Here is a 12,654-nt window from a genome sequence, read left to right on the forward strand (position 1 = left end):
TAGATCCCTCTCCAGGACTTGAGGGCCAAAGAAAAGTTGTTCATAGTGTGGTTAAGCAGGTGGAGCATCAACTTATAAATTGTTACAATGTAGACCAACGGCAGAAAGTAAGTGCAGGAGAAAATCCTGCCCAGAAGTGCGACGGGAAGGAACTGGAGCCTTTACCATGACTATCCCTAGCTCCACGTAGAGGTGCATGCTGCTATAGTAACTCTGACTCTTTGGGGAGGGGTGTCAGTTGGTTCTGTTGATTGGACATCCGGGGTGGGTCAGATTAGAACCACCTGCAAGGGATCCAATACCTATTCTGTATGAGGTCGATCACAGGTTTGTCTTCCTAACCGTGGTACTGTGGGTCAGACTGCTTTTGTGGGAAGAAATAATAGATCAAGATTGGTGTTTTTTTCTGATGAATTATTACCCCATAATCCCTGTTGGTACAATATTACAGAAATATTCAACTATCTGGTTCAAAACACCAGATAGTGGCCAGCATTTCAAGCCTCATAGCCATTGTCTGAATTCAGAGAGCAAATATCATCAGACACTCAACTACCTGGGTATTATAGCCAACAACAATCTTTACTTGATACCCAGCACACAAACTTCCAATATTTAATTAAAACAGGATAGTGAACCCATGACAGCCAGCACCAATTCCTATTCTGGCTGAGACCAGTAAATACAGTACAAAGTTGGAACTGAATCTGGGGCTCTTTATCAGTGCATACAATCCTATTTTTAAAAGAAAAGGCTAAGAATTCATACAGTATTAATTGTTGGAATATATTCAATATCTCACGGGGATGGAGGGATTTAATGACAGGAAGAAAATTATCTCCAGTCTCATTTGAACTCAGAATAAATTAAGCTTACTTATTATTTCCCCTAACCCTCGGTTCTATGAACACAGTCGATGTTCAATAAGCTGCTTGTATCAGGTTCACATCATTAAGGAATCAAGTGCAATATATTTTTTATTTCTTTCTCGGCCACAGCCATAAAGCGGAAGCTGACCTGAGCTGCCCCATCATTCCAGCTAACAATATTTTATATTGTAAGAAATGGAAGATATTAGATCGGAGTAAACTTGAGGCAAAATAAGTATTGAAATAAATCTCAAATCTGACTTAACAATATCAAGAAGGAAGCTGAAAATAATTATTCATGTTGTGCATATTTTAAAAATTATTTACCAATGAATTCAGTATAATAAGTTGCATTATACTGAATCATTACAAAAAGTAAAAATGAACATTTTTACTCTAGCCCACTCCAATCTAATACATGATTTGGAGAAGCCGGTGTTGGACTGGGGTGTACAAAGTTAAAAATTACACAACACTAGGTTAGAGTCCAAAAGTTTATTTTGGAAGGACTAGCTTTCCGAGCACTGTTCCTTCATCAGGTGGTTGTGGAGTATAAGATCATAAGGCACAGAGTTTACAGGAAAAGTTTACAGTGTGATGTAACTGAAATTATATATTGAATAAGGCCTGAATTGTTTGTTAAGTCTCTCATCTTTTAGAAAGATGATGTTGATTTCAGTTCTTTTATACGTAAATCGCAGAACTTTTTTAAAGTTACACTCTCAAATGAACTTTAACAATTGGTGTCATGTTGGCCCAGATAATACATTGACGGTGTAAGGTGCCCTGTGTGAGACTGTCTGTGCCACAATAGTCAGACTGATTCTAATCTAAAAAACGGATTTACAGAATCTTAAATGGATTCATGCAGTCTTTGAGCAAAATAAAACGTAATTCTGCAAGTACAAATTCACTCCACAAACGTGTGTGTGTGTGTGTGTGTGTGTGTGTGTGGGTGGGGGGATTTGAGTTACAAGTGTCTGAGAGAATGTGTATGTGTGCGAGTTAGTGTAAAGGGGTATAAGTCTGTGAGGGGGTGCTTGTGCGCATGTGAGTGTGGGAGTATACGTGTGACCGTATGAGAGTGTCTGCAGGAATGTCTATGTAGGAGTGTGTGTGTGTGTGTGTGTGTGTGTGTATATATATGCCTGTCCAGGTGTCTGTGTGTAGTGCAGTGGGGTCAGCTGTAGTGTGACAGGAATCCAAGGTCCCAGTTGACGCCATCCCCATGGGTACCAAACTTGGCTATCAGCCTCTGCGCGGCCACTTTACGTTGTTGCCTCTCCCGAAGTCCGCCTTGGAGAACAGTCACCCAAAGGTCCATGGTCAAATGTCCTGGACCGCTGAAGTGTTCTCCGACTGGGAGGGAACACTGCTGTCTGTTGATTGTTGTGCAGTGTCCATTCAACCGTTGCTGTAGCCTCTGCTTGGTCTCGCCAATGTACCATACCTCAGGGCATCCTTGCCTGCAGCGTATGAGATAGACATTGTTGGCTGAGTCACACGAGTACCTGCATGGTGGGTGGTGTCCCCACGTGTAATGGTGGTATCCATGTTAACATTCTGACACGTCTTGCAGCACCTACCGTGACAAGGTTGTATGGTGCTGTCCTGAAAACCGAGCAGTTTGCTATGAACAATGATCTGGTGATAGTTGTTTGGTGGTTGTTTAAAGGCGAGAAGTGGAGGCGTGGGGAAGATCTTGGCGAGGTGCTCGTCCTCATTGATAATGTGTTGCAGGCCACGCAGAACATGGCATAATTTCTCGGCTCCTGGGAAGTACTGGACAACGAAGGGTACCCTGTCGGTTGCAACTCACGTCTGTCTCTTGAGGAGGTCATTAGGGTTTCTCACTGTGGCACGTCAGAACTGGTGGGCGATGAGTTGAGCATTGTACCCCATTCTTGTGAGGACATCCTTGAGTACTTCCAGGTGCCTGTCACATACCTCCTCATCTGAACAGATCCGGTGTACACGTAGGGCTTCACCATAGGGAATGGCTGTTTTAATGTGTTTCGGGTGGAAGCTGGAGAAGTGTAGTATCATGGAGTTGTCTATGCATTTGCAGTAGAGTGAGGTACTCTGGTGTCCATTCTTGATTGAGATGCATGTGTCCAAGAATGCCGATGAGTTTGATGGTGGGATGAAACTCGTTGATGTCACTGTGTAGTTGTTTTCAGTGACTCCTTGCTATGGGTCCAGAGGAAGAAAATGTCATCAATGTACCTGGTGTAGAGTGTTGGTTGGAGTCCTGCGTAGAACAGAAGTCTTGTTTGAACCTATGCATGAAAATGTTGGCATTCCGGGCTACAAAAGTTGCTCCCCATGGCTGTTGTGTGTGTGTGGATGAAGAATTGGTTCTCAAAGGTGAAAATGTTGTGGTCGAGGATAAAACGGATGAGTTGTTGGATGGTGCTTGGAGATTGACAGTTGTTGGCGTTGAGTACTGAGGCTGTTGCTGTGATGCTGTCATTGTGGGGGATGCTGGTGTTGAGTGCTGAAATGTCCATCGTGATGAGGAGTGGTCCCGGTTTGACTGATCTGTGGTTTGCTGAGTTTCTGTAAGAAACCTGTAGTGTCATGACAGAAGCTGGGGCTGCCCTGTACAATGGGTTTCAAGATGCCTTCAACATAGCCAGACAGGTCTCACACAGGGTCCCATTGCCTGATACAATCTAATACAGGAGCATATAACTTTGTATACAGTTTGAGCTGTTTCAATGCAGAACTGTGTCCAGAACTTTGAAACATTCCTCCCTTAAACAATAAAATTCCATCTTTAACTTGATCCAGTAATTGCCTTCTGAGCACAACATCCAACTCTCAGAGTTACTGCCCATCATTGCTAGCTACCTATATTGCCTAAGGCAACTCAACTGTTCAATCCTGCCACTGAATCAATATATTATGCCCTGAAAGCTGAGGAGCTCTGGATCAATCAGCCATCCAGAATTATTTGCACAATTTAAATATCCTGGTAAAGCAAACACAAGAGTTTGCAGCATACTTTAGACATGGTTCCTTCCATGTTAATGGAAGGATAAAAAGATACCACTTAAAATGACGATCTAAACCACAAACAATTTGGATCTAAGCAAAGTATAGCACAGTATACTTTAAAGGTCAAGGATAATTCAGGGATTCATCTTGTTCAGTTTTCCCTTTTTTCCAGAAGAAAATGACAGTCAAACATGAAATATTTCCTCATACATTGGAAAGGATCGATTGACAAATTAGGGACTGGGAAAACTTTAAGTCTGAGTGTACTTTTGCAGCTACTTGATCCTGTAAAATCATTCTTGCAGCATGGAAATTTACAAATCCCAGTTTGTAACATGGTTTCATAATTTAGGAGAAATTGAATTCCTGAAATGGTCTAAGAGAGAAGTTGCTTTAGCAAGAAGGTGAAATGACTTAACGTGACAATATTAATTTTTTCAATGAAAGGGTAGGACCCTTGGAGGGAGGGTTACGAAAAACATCTGGCCTTCCATTTCCCTTCAGAGTCACAGCATTTAGTAAAATGGAAAGGGAGCTTGCTACGCAATTGTTGGCAGTGATGGAGAAAGAAGACTGACCACTGCATTTGAATCTACCCACCATTATCAAAGTCTCTTTCTCTTCTTCATTGTCGGCACTGTTTTTTGCATGATCCAGCTCATCATGCATTTCCGAGAGCTGATCCTGCAAATCCCGGACTTCACTTTGATATTGCTCTTTTTCCATCTTCACTTGTACTAACCTGACAGAAAGCAAAAGCAATCATCATTTTATCCCATGACCATCTTCCCACTTTGCAACAATCTGTTAAGTATTACATGCATTTAGGAAATTATAGGGACAATTAAGATATGCTCTACAATTCATAATTTTAAAATGTTGCTGTTATCAGTGATTTAATGTCACGGACCAATATCACAGCACTAACAATACAAGGATCAAAAAATGGAAAATAAAAAGAAACATTGAATATTTGGAAATACTTGCATGTAATCCAACTAGAGAATTAAGATTCTATACCACTCAAGTCAACTTGTGGTTTGTAATTAACTTTCATTCAGTTGGCAAGCTCCACACCTGAAATTATATTACAGGCTTCCAAAAGAAAATGCATTGGAATGAACATTATTTCTGTATTATATTCATTTGTACGATATGCAATGGTAACATTTCAGCATTCTGTCCATGTTCTTTCTTCGTGTAAGAAACAACAGTCTGTGCAGGCAAATTATTCAATATGTTCATAGTGAATATTAAAGCTAAGTCTTCATGGTGCCTGTACAGTCAGGGTGAAGCACTGTAAAACCTGGCAGGCTGGTTAAATGTGGCCTAACACAGCAACATCACTCATGCCTCAACTATTTGCAGCCACGACCAAAGAAACATCTGCAAATTTTTCATTTATTAACTGAAATATTTCTAGGGCACTAAAGAAAAACTTTCTTTCCACAGATGCTTCCAGACCTGCTGAGTTTCTCCAGCAATTTCTGTGTTTTTTCAGATTTCCATCATCCGAAGTTCTTTGTTTTATTAAGTAGAATGGATTAGATGCTGAGGGGTACAACTCAGAGAAAGTAAACAGAGCTAAGTTGCACTTTAATTGGATAAAGGAAGCTGGAAGTGGAATATGTTAAAAAAATCTGAAATAATTGATAAGACAACTTTTTTATGACCCAAAAAAACAAAGAACTGAGGTTGGTGACAAGTTCAGAAAATTGTGCATTAAATGCATTTAGAACTCAACTTTTTACATAAGAATCAACAAATCTACAATCATGTTAACACTTAACTAATCTTATTACCTCATTGATCATTCACATGTCAATCTCCCACTGCCATCCTTCCAAGGCAGGCCCTGTAAAGCCACCCTCCCTCTATCACTCTTTTTTGACGTCAACCTCATCCCATGCCGTTACAATGAATGAAAATATGCTAATTGGAAAGTACAAATACTTTATTTCACTATGGAATTTTAGAGGCTATGCTATGACCTTTACAATGGTTATAAGAAAATATAATCATTTTATTAGAAAATATTTCTGGTTTCAAAAACATTCAAAATCAAACCAGCTGACTTACTCCTCAAGTTGGTTTCGAAGCTCTTTATCGGATTTCGCAAGCTGCTCCCTTAAACTATTGTTTTCCTCTAAAATGTCTGCCATTTCTTGTTGCAGATTTTTCATATCAGTTTTGGTCCTACTTTTTTGTTCTGTGGCACTCTGCTCTTTCTGAAATACAAATACCAGCTGTCAGTCAGCATCTGTGACACCACAAGTAACGCAACAAACATCCCCAAGTTATTGACATTACCAGAGTTTGTTCATCCAGTTTTTTTTGAAGCTGATTTACTTTCTTTTCCATTTCGTCTGTCTTCTTTTCAAGTTCATTCTTCTGCTCCAGCAGTGCTTTATATTCAGAAGTACTGTCATTCTGAAAGTCAACCATTGATAAAAATAATTGTTTTTGTTCTGTTTTAAAGTTTGACAATTCTTCTAACCACATTTTCATTGGAATGTCAAGTCAACCTAGTAGCGAAGGCAAAAAAAAAAGTCAACAAACACGAAAATACTCGGAAAACTTTTTAACAATCCACAAGAGGAGGCAGTGGAATACTGATGATACTATTGGATTAATAATTCAGACCTCCAAGCTAATGTTCTGGGATCATGAGTTTGAAAACCACCATGGCAAATGGCAAAAGTTGAATTCAATTTCAAAGTTCTAGAATTAAAAACTAAACTAAAAGGTCTAATGGCGATCACAAATCCGGTACTGATTGTCATGAAAGTCCATTTGGTTTCAGGGAAGGGAATAGGCCACCCCTACTTAATCTGGTCTACATATGGCTCCAGATCACAGAACAATGTGGTTGACCCTTACTTGTCCTCTGAATGGCCTCTGAAGCCACTAAGTTTAAAGGCAACTGGCAATGGTCAAGAATTGTTGACCGTGCCTGTGATGACCAAACAAGAATAAAAAGAATCCAACAGCATACTTTTTATCAATTAGAGATTTAGGCATCTAGGTACATATAAAGCCTCTTGTTTTATGTGCTGCATTCTAGAAATTTCTACAATGTTCAGGCTTTCTACAGCAAGACTGTGAGATGTATTTTTGGCAGAATGAAGAAATGTGGCAGAGACAGAGGTAATGGTCTATTATAACCTGTAATGTAATATCCCAAGGGCAAAAGCATACCACTTCTGTAGCTATGCCTCTTTGGCAAGCCCCTCACACACAGACCTTGATTGATTAGTTTATGATGAATAAACCTGATATGCAATTGCATGCAAACATCCGGAATGTAAAAGGGTTTGGCAAGCTGCCTTCCACAACTCTTACCATTAGGCTGGAAACAAAGGTACATTGTCTGATTGATAAGGAAACAGAGACTTCTGGACAGCTGCTGGTGGAAGGTATTATCTGGAAACTAAGTATTAGCCACAAACTCTGAACTTTCCTTCTCTGTCTCTGTACCTCACTTTCTATCTTTAAGAAATTCCTTAAAGCCTTGCTTGTGGCCAGTGTTCTTAGACATCTGACCTAATATCTCCTTGTATTGCTTAGTGTCACATCCTGTTAGAATGTTTCTGTGAAGTGCTTTTGGCGAATGTTTCAATGAAACATCCCATGCCTTTTATGGAAGGTAACTGGTCATCTTTAACTAATTGACATGTGACTCCAGACTCTCAGCAATGTCTCTGACTCATCTGAAATAGCCTAGTAAGTCACACTGTTCAAGGATAATTAGGGACAGGAAATAAATGCCTGCCCAGCCAATATTGACTGTAGTACATGAATGAAGAAAAAAAAGATGAAGATATAAATAGAAGATATTGCAACTACTGAATCTAAAGCAGCCCAGCAATGCTACTTGTCCAGCAAATATAAGGATGCAACAGCCAAGATAGTAATCCCTCCAAATTACCCTCTCTGCGCCCTTAGTTTGTCAAAGCAAATCCAAACATGGACAAAGTTTGGATCCATGCAAAAGACGATTTGTTAATTCCCCAAAATGTCTAGCAACAGAACAAAATGAACCAGACAACTGACTTAAACAAAAATAAACAACTGTACATGCTGGAACATTGAAAATTCTAATGGAAGGTCATTGTTGTGAAAGGTCAACTCTACTTCTCTCTCTGTAGATTCTGCTTGACCTGAGTACTGCCAGCATTTTCTGATTTTAATCTCAGCCTTACTGACTAGCCTTGGGTTTTGCTAAAATTCACCATTGGATCAACTGGTTCAATCCTTGTATTCGATGAAGTCAGAAGCCACATGACACCAGATTATACCAAGTGACTTCACCTGCTGAAAGCTTGTGATTTCAAATAAACCTGTTGAACTATAACCTGGTGTTGTGTGACTTCTGATTTTGTCCCCCCCTGCTCAACACAGGCACCTCCACATCATTGATAAAGGAAGGCAAATTGTATTTCCATTGCTATTTTCCAACTGTGTGATGACGCATCTATGCATTGCACAGCTAAACTGTAAAATTGACGATTTAATTATGCCCGAAACATCAACTCTCCTGCTCTCGGATGCTGCCTGACCTGCTGTGCTTTTCCAGAGCCACATTTTTCGACTGATCTCCAGCATCTGCAGTCCTCACTTTCTCCCACTTAATTCAATATCACATTGTGTAAGAAATATTAGTATTGTTCTTTCAGTTTTAATATTCAGTCTATGATAAATTAATTTACCTTGGCTGGATGGTAGGACAGGTGAGATAAGTGACCTCAGTGACCTGAGCTGGGATGAGTCACACTGTCTAATCACTATTCCTTGACACGTGGTAAAGTTCCCCTTCTGGATTTTGGGTAGAACAGAATCAGACTAGTCTCTGATACTGCACCCTTCCCTGCTTTATCAATACGTACTGTCCGGACTCTGATACAAAAAGAAGCCTTTAGGGGAAGATACCAATCTGGCTTGTGTGAAGCCAACATCTCCAGGCAAGAGGATTAAAATCCGTAAACAAAACTTGCACAAGAAATAAAAAAAAAACTAATCATGGGAAAGAAGATATTTCAGAAATCTGACACGAGGGCTGAACAGGTGACAGGTGTATGCCAAGATGTTTTCACCACGAGCTATTTGAAACAGAATTGGACTTTAAGAAACACTGATGACCTAAAATCATGAAGTGAAAAGGACTGCACAGCTCAGAAGAAAGTTATTTGGCACATGAAGTCTGTGCCAGCGTTTTCAAAGAGAAATCCAGTTAGTCCAACTCCCCCTCTCCCTGAAATCGTTTTCTCCTTCAAACATCAGTACGATCCCATTCAGAAGGTAACACCACTTCACCAGCAAATGCACTCATGCACATTATTTAATGAAACAAAATCAATAATTGGTGGCATAACTAACCTGTAGGATAAATTCTGCCTCTAGCTAGAAGTAAGTTGTTTATAAAAAGAAACAAAAGCGAAGATAATCTCACTAAAACACTCAAAACATTCAAAATTAACAAGACCCTCAAAACTACAATTTGACATTTTTAGAGTCATGAAATGTTCTACACACATGCTGGCCTTTCTTTCTTAGTAAAATATTCCTGCCTTATATAAGAGCAATTTAAATAGTTCAAAACAGCAATAGTACAAGGGTGTCGAAAAGTGTGGTGCTGGAAAAGCACACCAGGTCAGGCAGCATCTGAGGAGCAGGAGAATCATTGTTTTGGGCATAAGCCCTTCATCAGGAATGTAGGGTGGGGTGGTGGTGATGCTTGAAGGGGGTTGAGAGATAAATAGGAGGCTGGGGGTGGGGCTAGGAGGAAGGTAGCTGGGAAGGCGATATGTAGATGCAAGGGAGAAGTGATGCTGATAGCTGGGAGGGGAGGGTGGAGCAGATAGTTGGGAAGCAAGATAGACAGGTAGGACAGTTCAAGAGGGCGTTGATGAGTTGGAAGGTTGGATCTGGGATGAAGTGGGGGGAGGGGAGACAAGGAAAATGATGAAATCAACATTGATGCCATGTAGTTGAAGGATCTCAAGTCAGAAGATGAGGCATGCTTCCTCCAGGTGTCGGGTGGCTTCAATTTGGCTGTGGAGGTGGCCCAGGACACGCATATCCTTGGCGGAGTGGGAGGGGCAGTTGAAGTGGACGGCCACAGGACAGTGGGGTTGTTTAGTGCGTGTGTCCAGGAGATGTTCCCTGAAATGCTCAGTGAGTTAGCATCCTGTCTAGAGACCAGAGCAACGGACACAGTAGATGAGGTGTTTGGATGTGCAGGAAAATCTCTGCCTGATATAGAAGGATCCTTTGGGGCCTTGGACGGAGGTCAGGGGGAGATGGACGCAGGTTTTACACCTCTTGCAGAGGCAAGGGAAGGTGCCAGGAGTGGGACACACGCACCAAACAACCCCACAACCCTGTGGCCGTCCACTTCAGCTCCCCCTCCCACTCCGCATGCAAGTCCTGGGCCTCCTCCACCACCAAATGCAAGCCACCCAACGCCTTGAGGAAGAATGCCTCATCTTCCACCTTGGGACCCTTGAACCACATGACATCAACGTTGCTTTCACCAGTTTCCTTCTCTCCCCTCCCTCTATTTCATCCCAGATCCAACCCTCCAACTCAGCACGGCCCTCTTGAACTGCCCTGTCTATCTTCCTTCCCACCTATCCTCTCCACCCTCCCGTCCAACCTAACATGATTACCCCCCAGCTGCATCTACATTCCAGCCAACTTCTCCCCAGTCCATCCTCCACCCTCCTGTTTATCTCTCAGTCCCCTTCCCCTTTCCAAATTCCTGATGAAGGGCTTATTCCTAAAACATTGATTCTCCCGCTCCTCAGATGCTGCCAGACCAGCTGTGATTTTCCAGCTGCTGCCAGACCAGCTGTGATTTTCCAGCGCCACCCTTTTTGACTCTGACCTCCAGCACCTGCAGTCCTCACTTTCCCAATAAAACATGATGGCATGACAAATGTAAGCAAATATAAATAGTAGTACCAATGGACATCGTTTGAGAATTTTAGTTTTAATAATTCCTTTTGATTTATTTCATAGAACTTCATAGAATCCTACAGTGTGGAAACAGGCCATTCGGCCCAACACATCCACACCAACCCTCCGAAAAGTATTCCACCCAAATCTGTTTCCTACCCTATTACTCTACATTTCCGAAAACTAATGCACCTAATCCACACATCCCTGAACACTATGGGCAATTTAGCATGGCCAATTCACCTAATCTGCACATCTGTGGACAGTGGGATATGAACCACCATGAGAGCCACCATGCCTCCCTATCTACTATATTATACTATTCATTTGTCCACTAAATAAAACCTGATTTCCTCATACAGTTCCCTCACTGAGAATGATTGTAACCACTGTTACATACATGCAAAATCTTATTAAAATTGATGTTTTTAAAAAGTGGAGCAGCTCATATTGCTGCTTCATCTAAGACATATTCAAATAATAACGTATTAAAATTGCTATAGCTTGCACTGCTGTTCCACTAGATCAGAAAAATATAGCCCGCCTTTTGTCTGATTGCATTCTGGAGGACTATATAGCACTTAGCTTACAATTCTTTCACAGAAAGCAAGCCATCAATGATTCACCAAAGTTGAACATTATAAAATCCAATTTATTTTTCAAATTGAATAGTTAAGAATTTCTGCTTGGTGTAAACTCTGTGCTATGACTGATATCCAATTTTCTGTTAACAGTATTTGACATGATTGTCAGATGCCCATGACTTCATAAATGCAACATGGAATCAGTAATGTTTTGTTCCTGGAAGTTCATTAACCAGTTGTAGAAATGTGATTCTTTTTGACAACTGTTGTATTTTCTAGCTCGTCTGGAGTTCCAAGCAAGAATTTCAAGCAGTCTTGCAATTGAGTACTGATGTTTGCTTAATAACACTGACTGCTGCGTATGTTATGGCATTTCTTCGATTGTACTTTGGCTGCAATAATGAGTGAGAGACTGGGAAATTTAATATTATCGCAGTTGACATTGAAGGTTATCTACCATTACAAAAAGATCTTGATCAATCGTGTGAATGGGCTGAAGAGTGGCAGATAAAGTTTAATTTGGATAAACATGAGGTATTGCATTTTGGTAAAACAAACAAGGACAGAACTAATACAATTAATGGTAGGGCCCTGATAGTGTTATAGAACAGAGAGACTTAAGGGTTTAGGCAGATAATTAATTGAAATTTGCATCAGATATTCAGGGTGGTTAAGAAGACATTCAGCACACTTGCTCAGATCTTTGAGTGTAGGAGTTGAGGTTCTACAGGACATTGAAGAAGTACTGTTTGCAGTTCTAGAACACAGAACATAGAACATTACAGCACAGTACAAGCCCTTTGGCCTTCGATGCTGCACTGACCTGTGAACCAGTCAGAAGCACACTCAACCTACACTGTTCCATATGATCCATATGTTTATCTAATGACCATTTAAATGCCCTTAAAGTTGGCGAGTCTACTATTGCTGCAGGCTGTGTGTTCCACACCCTTACTACTCTCCGAGTAAAGAAACTACTTCTGACATCAGTCCTACATCTATCACCCCACAATTTAAAGCTATGTACCCTCGTGCTAGCCATTACCAACTGAGGAAAAGGGCTCTCACTGTCCACCCTATCTAATCCTCTGATCATCTTGTATGTCTCTATTAAGTCACCTCTTAACCTTCTTCTCTCTAACAAAACAGCCTCAAGTCCCTCAGCCTTTCCTCATAAGACCTTCCCTCCATACCAGGCAACATTCTGGTAAATGTCCTCTACACCCTTTCCAAAGCTTCCATAT

The 12,654-nt window shown here is 40.9% G+C and overlaps 1 protein-coding gene across 6 annotated transcripts in view; it reads right to left on the bottom strand.

Annotated features, from left to right (window-relative positions):
- cgnl1 (cingulin-like 1) overlaps window positions 1-12,654 on the bottom strand; it is a 145,053-nt gene that overhangs the window by 71,451 nt on the left and 60,948 nt on the right. For all 6 annotated transcript variants that reach the window (XM_043677455.1, XM_043677456.1, XM_043677457.1 and 3 more), the window contains 3 exons: window positions 6,180-6,299; window positions 5,949-6,097; window positions 4,470-4,611 (listed from right to left, as the gene is read on the bottom strand). In XM_043677455.1, coding sequence (XP_043533390.1) covers window positions 4,470-4,611; window positions 5,949-6,097; window positions 6,180-6,299 — 411 coding nt within the window. The remainder of the gene's footprint in view (window positions 1-4,469; window positions 4,612-5,948; window positions 6,098-6,179; window positions 6,300-12,654) is intronic.

The sequence above is a fragment of the Chiloscyllium plagiosum genome, chromosome 36, assembly GCF_004010195.1.
Source record: "Chiloscyllium plagiosum isolate BGI_BamShark_2017 chromosome 36, ASM401019v2, whole genome shotgun sequence".
Classification (NCBI taxonomy): domain Eukaryota; kingdom Metazoa; phylum Chordata; class Chondrichthyes; order Orectolobiformes; family Hemiscylliidae; genus Chiloscyllium; species Chiloscyllium plagiosum.